Below are 26,080 nucleotides of genomic sequence, written 5' to 3'. Positions count from 1 at the left end.
ACGTCTCAAATCATCGTCATGCATGCTCTAAATCTTTTGCAAAGGACTTATATGGGTCACTTTCTAAACCCTCCAAAACTCTGTATTCATTTTTAGAAGCTTCCCTTGAATATCTCAGCTCAAGTATTTGGATACAAGCTACTGTTATGCAGTGAGTCTAGAGAAAAGGAAGGGAACAGCTTCCTCTTTCCATCTGTAATTCCTTGCTTCATTCATTATGCTGCCTCCATTTCCTGGAAAAAATAAAAAGCTTGGGTGTCTTTGGACACAGACATCTTCTACTTCACAAATCTGAGGGCAGTGCCTAACACTATTCATCCTGTGCCATCAGAAAAATGGGAAGCTAGTATAAAACATTGCATAATTAATGCAATTGAAGAGACGATGCACAAAAGCAATAGCAGACCCTTCTGTATTTCCCAGCTCCTGCATATTTCTCATTGCAGTTCTCACATTCTTTTGGGGAGGATGCAAAGTTTTCATAAAATAGGGTTGAAACCAAAACAATTTACAGTTTTGATTTTTGCACTACACAATTGCACCAGACAGCAAGAACTTCATCCTCCACTGACACTGCGGTATTTTAAGGTTGCATAAGAAGTGTCTCAGCATGGTTAAAAGCATCTGAGCAACATTCCCATCACTTCCTGAGAGCATAATTTATCCCACATGCATGGAAACATGGTCAGGCTAAATGCCCTTAGCCAGACTGAACAGTGACCGAGAATATAAAATAGGACAAGGAAACTGACATGATGTAAACTGTGGCCTATCTCTCACTCACACCCTTGCAAAACAAGGGAGGTAGGTTGTCCTGCTTTCCATGTGGGAAACTGGGAACTTCCCCCACACTGACAAGACTCATGCAAAGAGGCTGACAAACTGTAAGGCTACATATGACCTTCCCTACGGTAAATCATTCTCCTGCCCCTATCTTAAAATATTCCTGCTTCTGCCATGACTTTCACCAACCTAAACTTGCCTGCCATTTTCTTAGTCAAAGCAAGGTTTCCACAGTCATTATGTGTGACTGAATTATTCAGGATTGTTTTAAACTCTTTTCTTACATAAACCCAACCTGAGATCACGTAAGGGCATACATAACTTTTATATAACATTTGGTCCAGAGAACATACAAAAACACTAAAATACATTTATTTATGTGTTTTCAATTACATTCTAATGACCCAACTACTCTTTAGCTGGCTGCCCAGCAGCTCCCATTGAAGTGGGATGGGAATTACCTTACAAAGGTATCTATCACCATATTTGAGACATCTGAGTGATAATACAGTGATTTTGCAAAAGAACACAAAACCCCAGAGTATTAGAAATGCATTACAAACTACTAGGAATAAAAACTGAAATGTTACATTTCTTTTTTCGTTAAAATCCTCACTTAAAACTTAATTCACACAGAAATTTTATTCACATTTTTAACAATCCTGTGGACTGCAAGATGGACATTATCAAACTCCAAAGTAAATAAAAATGAGGGAAATCCAAACAAATCAAACTCAGCACCAATAATCTCTCTGGCAGCCATTCTACAGAGAAAGAGGCTCCACCACTGACATTTTTGGTTCTGGGAAAGGTGGACTGAACATATGTGTAAGAGACACCAGTCCTAGACCTCGTGGTAGGCACACGAGAGGAGATCTTCAGAAAATGTTCTGCTCACTGTGCATGACAGCCCTGGGTAAACAGGGGCAAAATTTATACTGTCCTTGTTCAACTCAGATGTGCCTCATATCTAAGTTTCATAGAGAATTGCTCTGTGTCCTGGAAATAGCCAGCACAGAAACCTAAGATTACACAGGATCTGAGTTTATGAAAGCATATGAAAGGGGAATGGTTAGGTTGTTGTTTTATAAACGTAAGTATTTAGCAGCCAAAATTAATAGCAAAATGCGCATGAGTATAAAAAGATAGTTTAAAAAAAATAAAATAAGAAAGATTTCCCTCTTTTTGTTTTTAACCAGCCAAGTCCTGAGTATACTGCCTCTATTTGAGGAGCCTGAAATGTCATTGGATTCTTGAGGGGAAGCACAGAGCCCTGAAAATAGGTCTTGGCAAAGAAACAGGAGAGAAAATTATTTTTAATTAGGTTTTTTTTTTCCAGAAAAATGTAACATATTTCCTACAAGTGCCCACCTCTAATATTGTTTTTATAATAATTTAATTACTCAAACTGTAAATTCAAGAAAGCGCCAACCTAAAACCAAGTGCCCCAACTAGGCCTCAATTAGGCACCTTGAAACAGATTTGAAAAAGCTGTTTGGACAATTATCCTATTTGCCTGACTGAGATAATTTCCCTTCATCTCCTATCCTATTCCACCCTACCCTGTCCTATGCCTCACCCTCTTATACACTATGGAACTCCCTCATGATCCTTAATACTCCCTTTGTCTGCACCTGAAAATGGATAAATTCCAGCATATGAAGTCACACATGTTTTTGCTCCCATGCTTTAAAGAATTTTTCTTAACTCCTGACCATATCCTGCACAAATAATTCCATTAATTTTCTGGAAGCAATCATGTCAGATAGGTGGGATACAGTCTGAGTTCAGTACTTTCTCCTCCCAAGCTAAGCAAAGTATTTTTCTGAATAAGAGACCAAGCAAGCTAAATGCAAAGCCAGAATACCATGACTACACAATCACAAGGTGAAACACTTGTGTTAAGGACATACTGCAAGGGGTGGGTGTGCATCCAAATACTGTCCTACCTCTGAGATTCCTCATGGAATCTGGGGAGATAGTTAGAGGTCCCTCTCAGGACATAGCCCAGATAACATAAAGACACTCCTGGACCTTCACAAAGACCTTAACTAATAAACTTGTCTTCTGAATAGGTAATTTTTTAAAGTTAATAATGCAATTAATAACAACTCATAACAATAAGTCATAACCGTTTCAACATTTGTCAGAAAAAAAACATTAATGTGAAGATCATGCTACCAGCTCCTTTTCAGGTGTTCAGTCTACATCCTGTGCTGGGTCCTTCCCAGTTATAAAGCCTGCTAGCCTGCCCATCATCTAACACATTTGCCTGACTCCCAAGGTTTACTTCTGCACTTCCAAGGGCTTCCTTGTGAGAGCCAAATGGAGAAAAAAGGAGCAGCTTGTTGTCCAACTGCCTTTGTAGTGAATCAGAGGAGCAGAGGCACTATCAGTGGCATAGCAAGTCTCATGTGATGTATTGAAAAATATCAGACAAAGTAATTTGCTAAAGAGAAGCTAGAGAAATTGAGACTGGGTAATATAAACTCTTTTTGTACTAAATCTGGCTCTGCATAATTTTCCTCTGTGGCTTTAGACAATCAACCAGAGCCTTAAAATGCTGTTTATTATTTTCCTTTGATTGTTGTAGCACTGGGGAGACACAAACCTGTTATCACAAACCAGTCATGTGAGACATTGTATTAACAAAGAACAAAACCACAAATCCTGCCCAAAAAAACACTGAAACAATGGTAAAACAGACTTTACTGCAAAGGTGTACTGGGGTTTCTTGAACCTAGGGCTTTAACCTGTTGATTCAGATTTCCCAGCTGTAGCTATTGTAACCTTAAAACTCTCACTCATGTTAGCCAGGACTTACATTACCTAGTAGCATAAAGCTAGTGAAAAACAGAAGCAAAATTTTATGTATTATTTGTATCAGAGATACTGTATTACTCAGCAGGAAACAGTATTTGCTATTCAATATCTCAAACTGAGGTCACGGAAATTATTTCCAGGCTAACTTTACTTTCTCTTTTGTGATTAAATTAACGCTTGAAGCATCTGTCTGCCTTTGTGGCACTACTTAATACTTTGCCAGTTCTCTTTGTAAAAATACATTTTTAAACATTTTGAAAGAAGCTAACCCCACATCTTACTAGAAGGAATTTCCCTACAAATATCCCAAACAAATTTTCTGTTCTAATGTGCATGGATAGGTACCTCCGTATATTTAATTACTGTGGTATCTTGTATCCTCTTGTATCATTGTGGGATAAAATACCCTACAATGATACCACTCTTTTACACATGTTTTACTGAAGATGGACTGGAAGAATGGGAACCTTTACTAGAAGTGTAACCCCATCTTCTCTGGTCCTCAGATCAATAGTTCAAGGGAGCAAAGCTGCCAAGCACACATGCAGACAGTTAATAAACACTCATCAGGTCAAGAACATTCATCTGCTTTTGTAAGGATCTGGCACGCTCATTTAAAAAGGGAGAAGAATTTGTTTTTTAGTATATTTCTGGGAACTCCTTTCCTCTTACCCATGAAGTTTTTGGTAATTTCAGACCTGTGTTTTTCTTCTGGTATATCAGACCTCAACAACAACAGTAATTTACCATATTTGATCTCATGTTTGGCAGTGATGCAGGACTATGGCATATTGCACAAATACAGGACTGTGCAAATACATGCAACAGTAAATGTAAAGTGATATTGTATAAAAGAAGTATTTTTAGTCTGACTTAAATCACTCACAGATTGTAAAGGCTTTCTTTTTATTTCTTAATTTTCAAGATCAGGCCGCCTGTATCAGGTATCCAATTAACAAGGTATATGATGAACTTTGACCACACCACCAGTTTCTGAAGCAGAGAGAATTAGTCAATAGTAAGTCCTGTTAATTATGCAGTTAGTATAGAAAGAAAACCTTAAATACAGGAATCAAAAGCTGCAAAGTCAAAGCTACACCAGCTAAAGGATGACATACTTTTATGACTTTAATAAGGAAACTCAATTCAAAATGATTAATTTCTTATTATTTTAATTGGTTTCCCATAAATCTAATCTATTAGTTATTTTGGCAAACACTAAGGGAAAATCAGCTCTTCAGCAAGAAGCCTGTTTCTCTTGATGTCCCTTTTTGGCTATTTGACACTTCTTAATAATCCACCAAGTCACACCCCTGAGGAAAAATGCATTGCAATTGAAGTTGAAATTCAGAAAAGCAATGAAGCATTTTGTTTAAGGGAGTTGTGTTTTGCAAGACCCTAAAAGATGCACTGCCCTTAATAGAGAGCATCTGTGTGTTTCCATATGTAACAATATATTTGTAACTGGAGCCCTCAATAAACAACACAGCTCAAAATTAAAGGAAAGGAAGATATGGCCAGTATACCATAATGCTTTCAAATTAATCAATGGAATAATCTCCTAGAGAATATGGTCTATACTAGCAGAACCACATGATATCAAAATATACTTGAGGTCAGAGATTATTTTCCTGTTACTGATTTGTAAAAAAGTCTAGTACAATGACAGTTCAATGAGTACATTAATAATAATAAGGGTCACTGGAAATTCTCAGCAGGGCTTAGAGGAGACCAAAAAGAGTGCGGAAGGCTAGGATTCACCTCTCAGTATATACAAAAGACCTTAGAAAAAATAAAATAAAGAGGAAAATGACAGAGGTGCACTATAATTTATGTATTACATTTCTCACCCTCCTTTGTGCTATATATAGAAGGGCAGTAAGCAACTCAATTGGAAGAGTCAATGCTCAAAACTGACACATGGAAACGCTCTTTGGATGCAATTATTTTAGGGCACTTTGAGATTGCAAAGATCTAAGAAACAGGAAACAGAAATTTAACATGTAGAGGGAGCCAAAAAAACATGGTTACAATGACTGAGAGCATCTCAACAAGGAAAAAAAAACATAACCATAAAAGACATACCTGTGTTCCTGTTTTTAATTTTACTTCCAGAGACCAGCCAGGAGCCTGCAGCTGGTACCAGGACGGCTGGTACCTGGTCAGTGCCAGGAGCAATGGTGGCCAAGCCCCTCTAGCATGTATAAATGGAGCCCACAGGGAGCAGTAGAGGCCAGGGCAGGCCAACAGGGTGTGGGGGCGGCTCTTCCTGCACAAGGGTGCCGAACCTCTGCCAGGCTCACCAGGGAGCAATGGGATCCACCCAGCAGAAAGGCACAGCCTCCCTAAGCTCTGCAGCTGCTGTAACTGGTGCAGCTGCCCAGACAGAGCCTCTAGTGGACCTGCAGAGTGTGCCCTCCTTGGACAGTGGCAGTGAGCATCCCTAAGAGAGCTGAGGCCAGGTACAGGAACACCTCTGCTTAGTGACAGAGCTGTGGGAGCAGGCGAGTAGGCTGAGGAGTATCAGGGATTGCAAAGACCTTTGAACTAGATTTGAAATAGGAAAGAGATAAAACCAGGCTAAGCCTGATAAGAGATAAGCCTGGGGATGGCACACCAGTGCTTGAGGAATGGTGTGCTACAAGGTCCTTTGGTCTGACCTCTCAGTGGAGAGTATGGAGATCTACACAATAGCAAAGACACAGGGGTTATAGACACGTTAGAAAGCATAGAATTGCTTGAGAACAGTCACATAAAACTTTTTCCCCTCATAAAACAGGTGACAGGACCAACAGTGCAACTGAAGCACATCTACAAGGATGCACACAGCAGAGGCAGCTGGAACAGGAGAAACTGGAAGCTATTCTGCATTATATAGTTTGAAAGCTGGCAGGATGTCTTGCACAGCTAGAATGTTGTAAAGGATGACTGCAAATGCCTCAGAAGATAAGATATAGGAAAGGAAGCAGAGGTGGTGGAGTAGCCCTGTATGTTAGGATGTGTTTCGTTTGTCTGGAGCTTAGTAACGGTGACAACAGGATTGAGTGTTCATGGGTAAGAAGACCAGCAAGGCAGATGTCATGTTACAGACCACTCAACCAGGATGAAGAGGCAGATGAAATATTCTACAAGCAGCTGGGAGAAGACTCACAATCACTTGCTCTTGTTCTCATTGGGGACTTCAACTTACCAGACGTCTGCTGGAAATATAACACAGCAGAGAGGAAGCAGTCTAGGAGGTGACTGGAATGTGTGGAAGATAACTTCCTGGCACAGCTGGTGAGGAAGCCAGTTAAGGGAAGGTATTCCTCTGGACATGTTGTTCATGAACAGTGACAAGCTCTTCGGTGATGTGACAGCTGGAGGCCATGTTGGGCACAGTGATCACAAAATGACAGAGTTTTAAATTACCAGAGAAGTAAGGACAGAGATGTCAGCAGAACACCTTTGACTTCTGGAGGGCAGATTTTGGCCTATTCAGGATAAGGAACAGGCCAAAGTACCTAATGCCTTCTTTGCCTCAGTCTTTAGTGGTAAGACCAGTTGATCTCTGGGTACCAAAACACCCTGAGCTGGAAGACAAAGACAGGAAGTGGAATGAAGCCCCCATAATCCAAGGGGAAATGGTTAGTGACCATTTGGCACACCACTTGTCATATTTGTGCATGACACACAGAAGTCCATGGGGCTGGATGCGATCACCCAAGAGTATTGAGGGAGTGCACGGAACTGCTCACCGAGACACTTTCCATCACTTCCCAGCAGTTCTGGCTCACTCAGGAGGTCACAGCTGACTGGAAGTTAGCAAATGTGATGTTCATCTGCAAGAAGGGCAAGGAAGAGGATACAGGGAACTACAGTTCCCTGTAGTCAGTCTCATGTCAGTGATGTGAAAGGTCACAGAGCACATCACACCTTGAGTAGCATTATGCAGCATGTGCACAATTGGGTCTAACCCACAGGGGTTTATGAAAGGCAGATCCTGCTTGGCCAACCCAATCTCCCATGACAAGGTGACCCGCTCAGTAGATGAGGGAAAGGATGTTGATGCATTCCTGGATTTTAGTGAAGTCTTTGGCACCATTATCCTGAAGGAAATGGCTGCCTGTAGTTCATATGGTGCACTGTTCACTGGGTTAAACACTGTCTGAAAAGCCGGGACCAAAGAGTGGTGGTGAATGGAGTTAAATCCAGCAGGTGGGCAGTCATGAGTGGTGTTCCCAAGGGCTCAGTACTGGGGCTAGTCCTGTTCAGTATCTTTATACATGAGCTGGATGACGGGATCAAGTGCGCTCTTAATAAATCTGCAAATGACACCAAGTTGGGCAGCAATGTTGGTGATCTGCTGCAGAGTACAATCACTCTACAGAGGGATCTGGACAGGCTGGATGAACGGGCTGAGGCTAATGGGATGAGGTCAACAAGTGCAAGAACTGGGTCCTGCCCTTGGATGACAACAGCCGTAAGGAGCATTTCAGGCCAGGGGAAGAATGACTGGAAAGCTGCCCAGTGGAAAAGGATCAGAGGTTGTTGGTTGTTAGCCAGCCGAACATAAGCCAGGAATGTGCCCAAGTGGCCAAGAAGTCCAAAGGCATCCTAGCTTGTATCAACAAATGTGACCAGCGCAGTGATTCTCCCCCTTGTAACCAGCCCTGGTGAGGCTGCATTTTAAAAAGTGTTCAGCTCTGGGTCCCTCACTACAAGAAGGAGATTAAGGTGCTGGAGCATGTTCAGAAAAGGGAAGTGGAGCTGGTGAAGGGTCTGGAGCACAAGGCTGATAAGGGGTGGCTAAGGGAGATGGGTGTGTTTAGCCTGGAGAAAAGGAGGCTCAGAGGAGACCTCGTTGCTCTCTATAACTTCCTGAAACGAGATTGTAGTCAGGTGGGTGCCAGTCTCTTCTCTCAAGGAACAAATGATAAGACAAAATGGCCTGCAGATGTGCCAGGGGAGTTTAGATTAAATATCTGGAAAAATTTCTTCAAGCATTGTAACAGACTTAGCTGGGTGGTTGAGTCACGATCCCAGGAGGCATTTAAAAGACATGAAGATGTCATGCTTAGGGACATGGTTTAGTGGTGGCCCTTGTTGTTAACTTAACTCTTGGACTCAATGATCCTAAAAGTCATTTGCAACAAAAATAATTTAATTATTCTAATTGTCAGATTTATCTGGAATTTTCACACCTTTCTCTTAACCAGGGTCTGAAACAGGATATTAAACTGGATGTTATCTCTGCCCCCATGAAAGTATCTATTTTACACACCCAAAAGGCATAGTAGAATGAGGTTTCTTAATTACAAATAACTGCATTGAAATACTCTCCCTTTTCCAGACACATACTTTAGAATAAAAGAATAAAAAGATTTTCTTTTTTTTTTAAACTAGAACTGGGTACTTCTGCTTCTTACACATCTTAATTTCTGTTTATGATCAGAGAAGGATCTTCATATACCATGAACAGGGATGACATGCATTTCAGGAGCCCTGTAATGATCTTCATCAAGATTGTAAATTCTGTCATGCATATACTTGGCTAGTTAGTTGCTTTTCAGTATGCATTCCTGCAGAAAAAGTAATCATGAAGCAGTCTGAGGAAGAGATTGCCCTTTGGAACAGATGAGGAGGAGGTGCCTATTCTGATAGAGCAAACTTTTCTTTCATGATGGAATACTCCCTGGAAAAAATTGTGAGGATATGTCCTTGTACCAGATTGCTGTCCCAAGATGTAATGTTTTACACCTTCCATCTGCAATGATTTCCTGAAGACGGATGACTTGGGTCTTTCTGATATCTATCCAATATAAAAAAGAAAAATACTCTGTTTTCAAGGGAGTTTGGAAGTCAGGCCAGATAAACAGATGCAACAGTTTGACAGCTAAGTACTCTTCAACTTTTCAACCTCCATCCAAAGATCTTATAGGTTATTGTTAAACAAACTTTGTGAAAGATGGAAATTCACTTCACTGGAAATACATGCAACCTGAAATCATGGCACTGAACTATTCTTCCTCCCCACCTCCAATGTAAAAATAACATTTCAACCAGAAGGCTTTGTGCAGATCTTTTTCTTCTTCCTTCAGCAGCTATCAATCCAAAGAAATATTGTTAGGTGAGTGCATAAATTAATGACTGGATTCAAATACAGTGTGTCAGTGTGTTAAAATTCCAGGTGGAACTGACTGAAAGTGTACAAAACAGAAGAATTAGGAAAAGAAGGGAATGTCTATGTGAAAGAAAACATACAATTAATTAGGGAAGATGTTAATTGCTACATGGTTGTAAAAAATGCCATTTTGAACACATATCCACTGAGAAGTGGTGTAGTGCACAGTAATGATTTAGAAAGGGAAATTTACAGTTCTGAGTCCATTAGGGAGGTTATTTATTCTATTTATTCTGCTCTGCTTAGTCCTAATGAGACCAGAACACTGATGTTGCTCCTGGTTTTAGATGCCTCACTTGAAGGAACAGATAAACAGATAGGATATAGTCCAGAGAACAGCAAGAACAGTGGGATGTTTCAGAAACAGGACCTATGAAGAAACTTAGCATGTTTAGTCTACAGCAGCAAGACTGAGGTATGATGGTAAGATGGTCAGTGTATCAAAAGCTAAAAATGTATACAAACTTTTCTCCACATCACCTGAAGCAAGGAGGGCTTACTTAGAAGATACTCCAAAAGTATCTGTGTCTTCTTACAGTCTAGCTTTTACAAGAACTGGTAAGAAAATCAGAATCAGGGACAAACCATGTAAAACTTGTCATCTCCAGGATGGAGGAACAGGTTATATGGCAACCTGGGAGACCTTCCCAGCCTTACACTTAAGCGACTGGAGAATATTGGTGGCTGCTGGTCTTTCTTTTGTAACAGACTAGCTCAATCAGTAAATCCTGATACTACAGGACCTGGATTCTTGACACTGCTACCTTCCTAGAGAACAACCTTTGGAGATTACTTCATGAGACCTCCCAAACACAATAGTGGCACTCTCTGAGGAGTCTCAGCAGAGGGTTCCATCTCAATTTCACATGGGAATTTGAGAGATGGTGCCATCTCCTGCACACTGATGACCTTCAGCTCTGTTTGTCTGCACAATTAACTCTAATTACAGAATCACACTGTTTTTAGTGCCTGAATGAATTAAAGACAAATACTGTCTAAAATGAGGACTGGTGAGATAGGAGTCAAATTAAACATATTCAGCATTCACAGGGAATAATTAAAAGGTTGAATTATCTGTTAAAGTTGCTCTTCACAGAACTGTTTTTCTTTGGTCCTCTACTAAGTTATTGTGATTTTAGTTATGACAACAACTTTTCCACCTTTGGGGGGTGAGGAGTGGCTTTCAGCAGCCACCATATGCCTACCACTTGTAGGAATCCTCTGTAAGCAATAACCATGATGCAACACAAGAAACTGGCATGTCCTTAACATCAGCTGGGCTTAAAGTACCTAAATAATTAGTAGATGAAAATTAATTTCAAAACCTTTATCTTCAAGTTATTGGGCACACATCAGTGTGTTTGATATTGAATTATTTCACAGGTTATCTGTTAATCCAATCACAGAAACAACAGATGCTGAAGACACTGCAATCAGCTAAATGAAGCATGGTTAGGCACACATTTCTATATTTAAGAATGTGTATAGCTATTTCAATTGTATTAAACCCCTGACACGTTTATTTTTCATTCAAGGACAGTTCTAAGAGGCAAGCAGCAGAGGGCAAGACGTGTAAATAATATTGGTATAAATATACTACAGCTGGCACAGCTGAAAGTTTTCCACTACTCAAGAAAAGGTCACTAGACCTACTGAATGTGTTTAGACTACCCATGATGCTTAAAACATGACAAAAATAGCTTTACCATTTAGCATCTGACCCAAATACAAACAGAAGTCTTTAGCACAGTGGTATGCTTACCTAATTTTGGGGTGTTTTCCTGACATGGAGCCCAGTGTCCTACATACACTCATAGGGAGCCATTGTTTTCTTTAAGCTTTGCCTAATCATATGAATTTAGAACTTTTGTGCACACTGAAAGACTTTTCCTTTACCATTCCTATAATCATAACAGACATGAACATAACTCTTGTTTTAAAAAGAGAAAATTACTTTATTTTAAAATTACACAGTCTCATATTTGCATATTACAGGGTTTTTTTTCTGTTCTAACTGCATTATTTTATATACTTAATGGGCAAAATTTTCAAAACTCACCAGTGATTTTTAACAGCCTCCTATTTTGGGCATTCAACATGAAGGTACTTAAAAGGGGCAAATTTTCATAGGGACAGCATTCAGTGTTTTCTAGAATTCAGTGTGTCAGAAGAGTAATTTCAAAATTGATGTGCCTAATTTCACTAGACACTTCGTGTGTATTCAAAGACAAATATAATAAACTCCTGAATTCTCTCCCTAGAGAAGCATATGAGCAGAAATCACTTTCTGCCCATCGATTTTCTCTCTCATGTTTCCAACTGTCAAGAGACAATTGTTCCTTTCACATCATAAGAGCAAATCCTCATTTAACTGCTGCTGTTTGCAATTTCCATCCATTGGCTATGCAATTAGAGAAAAATATGTCTCTATAACCCCTTCTCCAAAATTATACATTAACCTGACCCAAAGCCAGAAAAGTTTCATTGATTTTTACAGATGCTACATCAGGTGTTCCATATAGAAGAAAAAATAAGCTGAAAAAAGTTTAAAACCTATAATGGCTATCAACTTATCTCAAATGGGCAACTTAAGGAGATGTTGAAAGGCAAATATAACATTTTATACAATCTCAACTACACAAATATATATTTCCACACGTTTTCGCCAACTTTTGCATATTCTATGTTTTGTGATATTTCTTTTTCTTCTCCCTTACAGTGTTCTGGGCATTGTTTTTGCCATAAAAACTCTCCTTTGGGAAGGTTTTTTTATGTAGTCTCCTGCTACAGCTAACTGGACAAAAATCCTACAACTCTGAGAGTATGGAAACTCAAAAAATTAATTTGCTTATGAGAAATCTTTGGAGCATTTTCATTTATCCATTTATTTTCTGGTTTGCTGTATTGTTTGTAGTACTCTGAATTGCATTAACCATGTAGTTGGACTCATCCACGGAACAGGAAAGGGGTTTCTGAGGGCCGGAGGTGCTACTGAAGCAACCAGGGGTAGAGAGGATGGAAAAACCCTTCAGCACCAACCAAGCCTCATGTTGATACTGCTTGCCCCAGTGCTCGGCCCTGCAGGTATATCTCAAGGGCATTGTACCTGGAGGCTGCTATGACCAGGTCTCACAGAATTTAAGTTCTACATGTGCTACTTCAGTACAAACAGTTTAGTCTAGTGATTTGAGCTGACTTCATTCCTTATATTTGATGCCCGTTCATACACTGTACTAAGATACTGGTAACCATCATACACATATTGTAATGATGAGAAGTTCTCTCAGTTTTTATAATATTTTAAGGGACATTAAAAAATACAAAAATTATCTACAAAAATAATCTATAGAGTTTTACAGCCTGAAACTGCATTCACATATTTGGGGGCATGAATCAGGCTTGTAAGCCTGATTTTTTGCATTCTTTCAGAGGAAGGAAATCCAAAGACCAAATTGTGTTTCAGACGTGTTAGACTTCCAAAACACAAGACAGAAGGTCCCACTTGACCCACTATGTATCTGTCTACCAGATAAGCACTTGTGGTACCTACATTTTTGAGGCAGTGCTCAACTATCATCTGACTGTACATCACTTTGACTTAGCTTGACTATGCTAGCACAACTTATGCGAGAGACTGGGTACCCTGGACATCTCTAGTGACCGTTTTCTTCCTCAGAGGACTAGATTACTTACATTAGGAATTTAGAAACTTACAATAACCTGGCTATGAAGTATGTATCTTGTGAAGTCACCTACTCTCACACTCAGTGAAACTAACAAAAATGTATGTAAGTATGTCACTGAACAAAGAATACACATAAATGTATTGATAATCAACGTCTTCATGCTTACATTTGGTTTAGAGATAGGGAGACATGAAGTTTAAAAAATGAGCAATTTTTTATCTTCTGCTCTATTGAAGCAATTACATGGCTTCTTACATTTTCCCTCTTCAATAGTAACAAGATAAATTTAATGCAATAGGGTGTCTCTACTCATACCCTTGTCTCCTTTTACTCTCCCTAATTTTTTTTTTCATTGATAAAAGAAGTACAGGAAATACATCACCTTCACACTTTATCAAGCACCTTATCCAAATTTGTGCCTTCCTCTGTGCAAATCCTGTGTGGTTTTGGGCACAGGTACTTAAAATGATACAAGGAAGTGTCCAAATAATCACAGAATGCTTTGGGTTGGAGGAGACCTTAAAGATCACCTAGTTTCAACCCCCTGCCATGGGCAAGGACATCTTTCACTAGACTGTGTTGCTCAAAGTCCCCAGGTACTCCCCCAGATAAGAAAAATAAATTAATTTCTTGTACAGAAGATGTAAGTTAACAAATCTGGATGTAATTGAATAGTGATACGTTAATTTGGAAAATAGTTCTAGTAATAATTCCTCAATCTGTACAGAATTCTGTTCTACAAATAAGCATCCTCTGAGAAACACCGGAACTGTACAGCATGAGTAAACTTTCCAGTGCTGACTGCCTAAAGTACAGAAGAATCCTAAGTTTCCTGGCAAGAGAAGTGTCTGAATATGATAAAACCACAGTTGCAAATAGTATTAGGAAATATAGAAAGAATGAAAAATGAAGTTTTTCTTCATTGTGTTCACTGGGTGGACTCTGGGCTCCATATGAGTGTTTAAAAACCTTTAGCACTGCCACGCACAAAACTGCCCTTGGAAAACTCTGGGGAAAATCTGGCCATTCCCCCTCAGAAACATTAATTTCTGAAATGACAGGTACCCATACAAACAGTAGGTTTCCATGCAGACAGACTACAGAAGGAGAAATTTCCAGCTGTTTTGCAGGTATACAAGTCTCACACCTGCTTTCCTGTGTAGGGTTTCACAAAAATAAATGGCAAAGCACTACACATTTTTAGAAGCCCTCATGTTTATTGAGCCATCTGATTTTCAGATGAAGTAGCAACTGTGAATTCCCACAAGGAACTGACAGGACAGCAAATTAAAGCTTGCTAAGTGTGAAAGTACCAGAACTGACAAGAGTAAGAGATGGGTAACATCAGAAACCAAAACTCCAGCAGAAAGTCTTCAGTCAGAAAGTGGTTTATTTTATCTTCCTTGCTATCTTATACCATTTTTTTTCTTTTTTTCTACTGCAGTTGGTACCAAGCTCCAAATAAGAACAGAGTAGAATGAAGACAGAGGTTTTTTGTTCTTTATCTTGCTGATAAGAAGGACTAAATTATGTGGCACTCTTCTGGGGACCTTTTCATCTTACTCCATTAAAGCCTTAAGAAAATGTGCATTAGAAAATGGTTTGTTCCAAACAAACTGAAAAATTAGTTACAGACATCACAAAACTTTTTCTGCTAAAGCAGTTGTCTGTGTGTTTTGAACATACACTCTAAAGTATGAAATAATATTTGGCAAGGGCTAAAAAGGAACAGATTCTGAAGGGCACATTAATGCACTAGAAGTCAATCATTAAGGGTCAGTGAAGCTGCTTTTGGCATGATTTACTTGTGAACTATTCAACTGACCAAAAAAGTAAATATGCAGGGTATTATTACAATGTTATTTTTTAAATTAAGTAAAGAAGTAAGTAACCTTAATAAGAGATGTTGCAATACATGTGGTAATATTGGTCTTCCACATTGTTTGCTGTCTATCACATTATCACTTTCCATTATGAACTGTCCTCAGGAAAAATAATACATATAGGAAATAGGATAACTAGTAAGTAGACAATATCACTTTCCATTTGAGAAGGGCAAATGAGTTTAATGAACTTAAGGATAAGCCACTTTGTAGATGCTTCATATTAAAAAATAATTTGAACTGCAATTAAGAGATTGCTTTTGTTTATAATTTAGGGAGAAGCCAGAACAAAGAAAGTTAAGGTAGATAAAAGAAAGTTTCAGTCTTCTAATATCCAAAAGAAGGCAGCAATCGAGATTTTCACTATTCTTTTAGAACTCTATAAATCTTATGTGCTCTTATACCTGTAGCTGTTAGATCACTCTTTGAGGACAAGGGTTGAATTAGACAGTTATGCAGTCCTACATGTATTTCTATTAACTTTGAAACACATTCTTTTTTTAGTTACAAAAACAAACAAACAAACAAACAAAAAGAAAAAATGCAGCCAGAGGTACAGAATCAACATAATTTCGTATTTCTCAACGATAGCTGATAATCTAAATATTTTCACTGCCGGAATCTTACAGATTATTTCTGTCAGAAAGAAATTAAAAATATCCTGAGATTGCTCACTTTCATATGCAGAAGAAATAAGATATACATATGCAGTGTGGCATCTGTACACATATTACCATGAATTTTCAATCATTCCTTCAATATGGCAGTGTATACCACTGACCTTCAGCCATAGGGTTGATTGACTGAGGCAAGTTCCAACCTATGCATCCAGTTTCTTCTGTTCCTCCCACATGTACCAAAGCCCAGCAACTCAGAGGGATCCAAATTTCATACAATCATTAAACCAACAAGGAGATACTCAGTGGGGAAAAGCAGAAGGCTGGATTGAAGTTCCCTGTGGGATTAACTTAGCCCACAAAACATAGTCTGGATGATGCCAGAATAGAAGGTTAAATTTCACAAGGATTGAAAGGGAGAAAATAAGCTTTCATGGAATGAATAGTTAAGTAGCTCCCCAGACATATGAACTCTTAGTAGCCAAAGACTGAAAAATTCTAGTAACTACAGCGGGAGCACTGTGTAGGAAGAAAACGCCTGCCAAATTAAAGTTCTGATGACAGAAATTTTTAAAATAATGAAAACACATAAACAAAAATCTGTAAAAGCATAAATATGGTCACTGCTAAATTATGGGAACAACCCTATTGACTGCAGGAATGTTAATTAAATTCTCAGAGCAAAAACAAGAATTGCAGAAGTTACCTTACCTTTTTGACTTTTTGTGATACATGGGATGCATCTTTTAATAATCAAGTGGGACACAAAGCCAAACACCTGCACCTAACCCTCAAAACAATGACTAAACTGATTCTCAAATGTTAGCAAGGAATCATTATTAATGAAAGATTAAAAAAAAAGAAAAGCTTGAGTTCTCATGAAAACAAATTATTCCTTCTTTCTAACTCCCACCTGTTATAAATTAGCTTTTGGACAAGGACATTTAGGCTGCTGTTGGAAACTCCTAATTTACTCCTGGGTGTTAAAGTGTAAGAGGTACTAGATCAGGAAACTAATACACTACTTAAAACAAAGACTCTCTCACATGTTGAACCATCCATGCTTTCACACATGGGATCAAATTCTTGGCAGAATATCCGGTCCTTGGCCCATGACTCGCAGGTATAGGAGAGTGACCATGATACAGACAAAGAAGCATACTCCGGAGCCTCGGGACAACACAAAATTTCTCTGTGCAATCTCAGATCTCTAGTCAACATACATACATCTCCCTTGCGGCCATGAAAGTGAGGCAGAAAACAAAAACAAGTGAAAGAAACAGGACTGCTTGGTAGAGGTAAGGAGAAGTTTCACGGGCCACTGGTACCTTCACATTATGCAATACCATGCCAGATATAATGCTCCTTATTTCAGAAGAGCAAAAATATTGCACAAAATGGCCCTATTTTACCCAGACATCATCCCCTCCCCAGACACTATACCACGCCTTGAAAACACTCTGGAGGAGTAAATAATTTCCCCTTTGAGTAAAAAAGAGCAACAGGTAAGAATACTTCAGGAAAGAGAACTCATCTAGTTTCTGAGCATGTGATTCCTTGCAAATCTACAGGTAAGGCCAAAATGAAAGTCATTTAAAGACAGGGATGAGGCTGATCAAGATGAGATTCGAGAGTTGGATTGTTGGTGCTGCAGCTACACAGATTCACAGCTGGATGGCCTCAAGTCTGGATAGCTCACTACTTATTATGCCATGTCAAGGCAAACCACCAGTTAGTTTATAGCAAAATTGAGAGGATTAGAAGGATACCTGAACCACAGTTTTCAATTTTGAATCAACTAATGACGTGTCATACCAAAAAGGCATAATAAGGTACCATTTCACTGACTTCACTTGTCTGGGAAAATCTCATCCAGTTGAAAACCTGTCCCATGCAGCTCATAAATGGACAAGCCTGTTGATATGCAGTAAATATCAGGTCTCTATCTAGAAAACTTTTTTTTTAGAAAATTCTGGTTTAACCTTCAGAGGAGATACTTCTTCATATGAATGGCCTTTGGTCCTGTGAGAACAGGTGTGATGTTGTCAGTTGTAATATTCAAATTGCGTCAGGCCTCAAGCCGAATGGAGCCCAAGTTAAGGTCATGAATATAAAGATATCTTTCATTGTGTTTGTTTAGCTGTGCAGTCAATGTCATCATCAGCTGTCTGTGACCACAGAACACTGAATCTCTTTCTATTCATGTCCACATTAAATCTCTACCAAAAAAAACCCAAAACAAAAACCAAATTAAAACAAAACAAAAAAAACCCCCACGCAAATAAAGTAAATAAAATTTACAGTGATTTATCTTTTGAAAACATTGGTCCAAGTTATAGAGATATAGGCATATTATACTTTCAGTGCAGTCCTGGTTTTGCCTTCAGTTTTTGCCATAATGTCCAACAGTACAAAATGAGTCATAAGTTTCAATGCAAAAACACATTATTTCAAAAAGTTCAAACAGACAAACAAGAGATGATAAAAGGGAAAAAAGAAATTCCCTAGATTTAAAGGGTTAAGATGGATAAAAGGCTTAAGCCAACATCCAACATCAAGTACAACATGGTGTTAGTGACTACCATTTAACGTCTTTTAAAAACTAAACTTCTTAATGAGAGCCTCTGTTTTTTAAGAACATCCAGTACACAGTATCTGTAACTCACGTGGCAGTAATGACCCAAGCGAGCGTCTGACAGTGGTTTTTACGTACACCAATCAGCACTCTAGCAAATTATCAATTTAGGGTCACTGGACACTTTACCTACATTTTTTTCCTCTAGCTTCAAAGGGTTTTGTGGATCCTGCTATTTTGAATTTAAGGGCCAGTTTATTTTGTTCAGTTTGGATGTGTGCTGTGTTTTGGTATTGTATGAAATTACTCCAGAGCACTTAGCATAAACAATAGTTTCAAGAACACTACACTAAACAGAACAGCCATCTCAAAGCAATGGATATGCTTACTCATACTCAGGTGTTTCTTTCCAGGTTTTTTTCACAACTAACAAAGATGCTGTTGTTCAAGGAAGCATTGCACACAAGACAGAAAAAGCTTTGCTAGGCTAACAGTTTCCAATTTCCTCTAACAGTCCACTTGTTTGTTACTGCTGCAGTTTGATTGCTGAAGAATTTCAACTGCCTCCTCCAAGCACTGTTTTAATCTCTTCCCAACCTGTCCATCTATAACAACAAAAGCAATTAACTCCAATGTCTTCCTGAACTGTATAGCCTGGCTGACTTCCAACAAGATCAGTAACTTGGAAAAGAGAATGATTGCTGCTGCCTGTGGGGAGAAACAAACAAAATGAACAGTTGGAGTGAGATGAGATGCTTCTCCATGCAGCCATCACGGACTACAGTTCCTCCTTGTACAGTGCTCTTCTCCAAGGAACCAGCTGCCTTGGCAGGGAGCATCACCAAGGGACTCATTAAACTGACTTGTAAATAGGCCTACGATGGAAGTGCAGGGGTTGAGGCTTGTACACCCAACACTCCACATCCCATCACACAACTCTCACTAGCACAAATGAGGCTTGTTTCAGGCTATTGCCTGGCATTTGACTGTCAGTGTGCATCCAGAACAGCAGCTTTCCAAAGAGATCTTTCCAAACTCACAGTCATGAGCAGCAGCAGACACTTGAAGAACTTGACACCTATAGGAGGAAAGTAAATGCAGGTCTAAGTACCTTCCCTCAGTTCTTGTTCTCAGAAGTGAGTTACATACACAGCAGCTTATAAAAAATCTTAGGTCTCAATATCTCAGGTTACATTTAAAGAAACTGCTGAAAATTCATTTCTGTTTCACTGCAAATTAAAGGTCTCACAAGTCTGCACACTCTATATAATCTTAAAAAATGGGACTTGGGTTCCTGGCAACTTGGCCAATTCTGAAAATTTTACCCGTGACAGTCTTTCATTCCCCAAAACGTTAAACTGCAGAAACCACTCCCAAAAACAAGTCTGGGAAACAAAGCTGCAGTTGCTCAGGGTAGCTCAATACTTAGCCTACAGAGTCAAATGCCTATGGGTAAGAATTAAGGGTAAGACTAACAAGGATGACATCCTACTGGGAGTCTGTTATCGTCCACCCAACTAGGAAGGTGGACAGCTTATTCTTTAAGCAGCTAGACAATGTTTCAGGATCATCAGCCCTTGTTCTTGTAGGTGACTTTAACCTGCCAGACATCTCTGAGAACTTAATACAGCAGAAAAAAGGCAGTCTAGGAAGTTTTTAGAGTATGTCAAATATAACTTTTTGTCACAGCTGGTGAGTGAGCCCACCAGGGGAGAGATTATGTTAGATCTGTTGTTTGTAAATAGAGATGGGCTGGTGGGAGATGTGGTGGTTGGAGGCCGCTTGGGGCACAGTGATCATGAAATTATAGAATTCTCAATATTTGGTGATATCAGCAGGAACATCAATAAGACTTTTACACTGGATTTCTGGATGGCAGACCTTGGCCTGTTTAGGAGACATATTCAAAGAGTTCCTTGGGAAGCAGCCCTTAAAAACAAATGAGTTCAGGAAAGGTGGATGTGCTTCAAAACAGAGGTCTTGAGGGCACAGGAGCAGGCTGTCCCTGTGTGCCAAAAAATGAGTCGTTGAAGCAAACATCTAGCCTGGATGGGCAACGAGATTTTGGAGGAACTTGGGAATAAAAACAGGTTGTATCATCTTTGGAAGGAGGGTCAGGTATCTCAGGAAGTATTTAAGGGGGCTGCTAGGGCATGTAGGAAAAAAAATAGGGAGGCCAAAGCTCAGTATGAACTTAAAATGGTGACTTCTGTAAAGGATAATAAAAAATGTTTCTGCAAATATACTAATGGTAAAAGGAAGAATAAGACCAACCTTTGTTCTCTATTGGATGAGGGAGGGAACTTAGTAACTGTGGATGAGGAGAAGGGAATGGTGCTTAATGCCTTCTCTGCCTCAGTTTTTAGTGGGAAGAAGTTTGTCCTAAGGATAACTGTCCTCCTGGACTGGCAGATAGTGTCAGGGAGCAGAATGATCCCCTTGTTATTGAAGAGGAGGCAGTCAGAGAACTGTTGAAATGCTTGGATAGTCATGAATCTATGGGACCAGATGGGATGCATCCCAAGGTGATGAGGGAGCTGGCAGATGGGTTTGTGAAGCCACTCTCCATCATTTACCAACAGTCCTGGCTCACTGGTGAGGTTCCAGATGACTGGAAGCTGTCCAATGTGACACCCATTTATAAAAAGGGTAGGAAGGAGGATCCTAGTAATTACAGGCCAGTTAGCCTGACCTCAGTACCAGGTAAGGTTATGGAACAGTTTATACTAAGTGCCATTATGCAGAATTTACAAGATGGCCAGGGTATCAGACCCAGCCAGCATATGTTTAGGAAGGGTAGGTCATGTTTGACCAATCCTTTTATGACCAGGTGACCTGCCTGGTGGAAGTGGGAAGGGCTGTGGATGTTGTATATTTGAACTTCAGCAAGGCTTTTGACACTGCCTCCCACAGCATACTCCTGGAAAAACTGGCAGCTCACAGCTTGAACAGGAGCACTCTTAGCTGGCTTAAGAACCGGCTGGATGGCCAGGCCCAGAGAGTGGTGGTAAATGGTGCTGCATCCAGCTAGTGAACAGTCACTAGTGGTGCCCCCAGGAATTTGTGATGGGGCCACTCCTGTTCAATATTTTTATAGATGACACGGACGAGGGTACTGAGTCCTTCATTGACCTAGTCCAAATGAGAAAAAGCTCAATATACTCAGTGTTTGTTTTGTTTTGCTATCAGTAGCAGCTAAGCACTGCACAAAACTTTATGACTGTCCCTGCCCACCTTGCCTATCCCCAAAACTTTGATCCTGAAGCAGAAAGAAGCAGCAGGGCAAGGCATGCTGGAGAAAACAAAAGAAGCAGAGCGTAGCAAAGGCTGGGTCTGTAAACTAAGTGAAAAGAAAGCCCACAAATGAATCTAATTGGTATAGGTATGCCTTGAAAAATCTCAGCCTAGGATCACTGCTTGTAGATTTTACACTCTGAGCCAGAGTGGGGGAGCCAACTGTGCAACCTAGAGAAATACCCACCTAAGAAGCTGGTTGAAACCACAGCTATGACTTCTCTAATAGGCTGCGTCTGTTGGTTGCCTGGCAAACAAGGTGTGTGGCCAGAGGGCAGGTGACACAGTGCAGCCGGACAACAGGGAATGAACAGTCTTTACCAATGTGGTCACTGCATCTCAGGTGATACAGAAACAACTGATGGGCAAAGAAGTTATATTAACAAAGCAGCAACTGGGTGACTTTTCTGAAGTTGAGGTAGGTGTGTTTTACTAGGCTGATGTAGATTTGAAAATGCCACAGAGCAGAACACATAAATTTGAAACATATATCTACCTAATAAAACCTAAAAGTTTCATGTTTTCCTGCAGTTATGAGCCTCCAAGCCTTTCCACACAGGCATATATTTGTGTCCCTGAATAACCTCAGCCAATAACTCAAACAAAGCTGTGTCTGATTAAGGTCCACCTTTTCAAGCTTCAGAAAATGTTTTGTAGAAAAATGTGGTTGTTAGCCAACCCCAACTGCTGCACATAAGTTACATTTGATAGGAGCAAAATGTGAGAATTTAGACTGAAATTTCCTTAGGGACCACAACAGCACTATTTTTCTTGTAATCACTGCCTCAGCATAATTACCCCTTTCTTGTAAATTTCAAAACTGGGTGGAGGAGAGGTTATTTTTCAAAAGACAGAATAAATCCCATTGCCTCTATCTTCTGAAGGCTTCAGTTTACAACTCACTGTGTCCACAGTGCAATGAAGTTGTGATCGCAATTCTAGACCTAGTCCAATACATACTGAAAACAATGGGAGACTTTCTGTTGACTTAAATGGAAGCTGGGCCATGCCCTGAGCAGATACTACTGCACATATAACAAAACCCCTCTCCAATTATTTTCTGCCAATTTTGGACAGCAAAAAACATGGACCTGGAAACATTAAAGACCACTGAGGTCAAATATTGTCTACAACAAAAATCTAATACAGGAAAAAATAACAAGCACACCTGTCTGTACTCTGCCTCTTTCTAGCCTAACCAACCCAGACAAAACTGCATCCAGAGCAGGTATTTATGAAAAATGTAAAAAGATAAAATCTTGGCAAAAGGCAAACTCTGGCCCAGAGTCTAAAATGTAGAATAATTACTCAATCTTAAAGTTTTCAAATAAAATAAAGCTAGAAGAAATGAGTCTAGTGCAACTCAGGAGCTAGAAAAAACTTGCATCAGGCCATGGTATGAAATTGACTGTCAGAAAAAAAAAGACAACAGCAAAAAGGAATATTGATCTTTCAACAGGAGAGACCAATTCTTTTGATGATACAGTATTTGTAGGCTGGTCATTACCTTATCTCGCACATCCCCAGGATGGACACACTATTATTTGAAAAATTTGTAGGTGGGAGAGGCCAAGGTATGTGTAGACCGGCTACTCCCACACTGGCAGTCATGACATGTTGTCTGAAAGTGATTGACACTCAGTAGCCAGAAATGTCTCACCAGGAAGGTCTCTCTAGACTGATCAGTTCTTCCACCCAACCTGAGCTTAGCAGGCTGGGGAAGAAAAAAAGAGACTAATCAGTATTTTTCTACATCTGCTTTTCAGCAAAGCAAGAAACACACAATGACACAGGGATTTTTTGGGATTAGTTATGGTCTTAACAGATACATCCTGTATAAATGAAGAACAGAAAGATCCTGCAGTGCTGTGAAATAGGAATGAATACACTGTACCACAGGTAATGGATGCATCCTGACACCTTGACTTAGGACCAAGCACTGGCAAGGACCAAGGCCCAGAGAACTTGTAACACAAACTTGTTAGCAAATTACTGAGCTAGAACCTTCTCCCTTGCCTCAAAACATTATTCACATGTTTGAGTATAACCTCCTCATTATACTTCACATTTCTGCATTAGCTTCCAACTCCATTTTCACAGCAAAGAGCTGGGGGAGGAGAAATATCTCTGAAGGTAAAAAGCTGATACTGTTGACCTTAAATCTCTGGATATATACACACATATATCTACAGGAAAGACAGATCCAAGCCATGTCAGTGAAAGGTTTCCTAGCGCCAGCTGCTCCCAACAAGCCTCCGCTGGTGCCTCGCCTCCGCTGTCCCCGCACTCCCCCGACTCACGCAGGTGAGATGCCGCCGGCAACGCGGGGCCCGAGGGAGAACCCCCCCCCCTTCCCGGCGTCACATCACCCCACACCCCCCGGGAGGCGCCTCCGGGCTCTGCGCCGACCTTCACCGCCCCGCCCCGCCCCGCCCGGCCCGGCCCCGCCACCACCTACTTCTTGCAGGGGAAAAGCGCCTTCCTCTCCTCCACGATGCGGAGGCGCTGGTTGGGGCCGTCGTAGGAGACAGAGGCCCGCGTGTTGCGGCCCGAGCCATGCTCGTAGAACACAGTGCGCCCTTCCCACTGCCGCGGCGCCTGGCACGGCTCGGCCGCCGCCGCCGCTCCACCGCGCAGCAGGAGGACGCCCAGCAGCAGGAGCAGCCGCAGCGGTGGCCCTGGCCCCAGGAGCAGCTGCCGCTCGGCCACCGGCCGCGCCATACTCCCCTCCGCGCAGCGCTCCCTCGGCGCACGGCCGCTCCACACGGCGCGCAGGCGGGCTGGCAGGCTGTGCCGGGGGGCGGGGGCGGCCCGCCTCCAAATCCGCATGATCTCGGCGACTGCTGCCACAGCGCCGGGATGCTAGCGGGGTACGAAGCACGGCGGGGACAGGCGATGGGGACCCTCGCCCTCCCACGTCTCCCTCCCCGCAGCCAGGAGGGTCTCGGGCTCCCTGGCCGTGCCCACTGCTCCCGTGAGGGCTGCCCAGAGGGGCACCTCGAACTCCAAGCCCTGGGCGCTCTGCGTGATCTCGGGGAGGGATGGGATACGCGAACAGGAGTGACCTGCTGGGACAAACTGCTTTAATGTTGCCCCCGAGGGGGCCGTTTCAGGGCCTCCCCACGGGCAGTGTCACCAAGCATTCCTTCATCTCCCTCTGCTCTCTCAGGTGTATCAGCTAAGTTTCCTGCCTGGTCTGGATGTGCTTTCCTCACCCACTAAAGGAAGGGAAGGCCCGTGCCCGACAGATGCTCCATCTCTGCAGCTCTGCTGCATCTGCAGAGGGCAACACCTGTGGCAGGTGCCCCTGAGCCACGCTGGGACTCTCTTAGGTCACTGGGACAATCTGGCATTGAGTTAATCTTCTTAGCTCAGCGGGTCCTCAAAGACTGGGGAGTGTCATTCCCCACAGTGAAGAACGGGCCCAGACGTGCAAGGGGGCAAGATGACTGTGAGGGAGCTCTTTATCCCCGAGTGGGCGCACCACACCGCTCCACCAGGGACGCGTAGCCGTGGAGCACCAAGGGAAGGAAAATAAAAAACAGCTTGGGAAAAGTCTGAAAACCCTTCTTCCATTCGTGTGCAGATGCGATTGGTGGGCATTGATTGGCAGAGGCGGGGGGGAGCGGGGCGGCGGGCTGACGTGCCCGCACAGCTGCCTCACACCGGCCCCGCACTGTCTCGGCCCCGCCGCCCGCTACCGTCTCGGCTCGGCCGCCACCGCTTCCCCTGTGTCGAGCAAGCCCGTCTGTCCGCCCGTCCGCTTCACGCCTTTCCCCGTTCATGCCGAGCTCATGGAGGGAATTCTGCAAACCCCGAAGGCGTCGGGAACAGCCGCCAGAGCTCGCTCAAGCCCGCAAAAAGTTTCTTCTTTGAGAAAACGCGGCCCATAAAGTTCAGCCCCACTGGAAGAAGTCGCGGTTCCTACCGTCGCCTTCCCTCTCCCTGCGCCGGAGCCCAGAGCCCCGCGGCAGAGCCGTGCGGTTTAAGTTTCCTTCCCCCTCCCCTCAACCCCCTTCCACCTGAAGGAATTTATGACACAGATAAAAACTGAAACGGAGCTGGAGCGGCGGCCGAGAGAGACGCAGTGATGTCGCCGGCGGATTAAACGGGGTGGAGGTGATGTCACCGTGCCTGCACAGCAAAACGCACACATACACGCACACCCTCCCACCCCCCGGAGGAGCGGGGCTGCCAAGGGAGAGCGATCGGCCCCCACGTCACTCATGCCACTGGTATAAATGCGGTGCCGCGAT

General features: G+C 41.7%; 1 protein-coding gene across 1 annotated transcript in view; it reads right to left on the bottom strand.

Moving 5' to 3' along the window:
- Positions 1–24,545, bottom strand: part of EPDR1 (ependymin related 1) — a 28,131-nt gene extending 3,586 nt beyond the window's left edge. The window contains exon 1 of the mRNA XM_062497358.1: positions 24,283–24,545. Within this exon, the coding sequence (XP_062353342.1) occupies positions 24,283–24,545 (263 nt within the window). The remainder of the gene's footprint in view (positions 1–24,282) is intronic.
- Positions 24,546–26,080: the final 1,535 nt, after the last annotated feature.

This window comes from Cinclus cinclus, chromosome 1, assembly GCF_963662255.1.
Source record: "Cinclus cinclus chromosome 1, bCinCin1.1, whole genome shotgun sequence".
Taxonomy (NCBI): Eukaryota; Metazoa; Chordata; class Aves; order Passeriformes; family Cinclidae; genus Cinclus; species Cinclus cinclus.
Note: the sequence above shows the minus strand (reverse complement) of the source record. Positions and strands in the feature narration are given on the sequence as shown.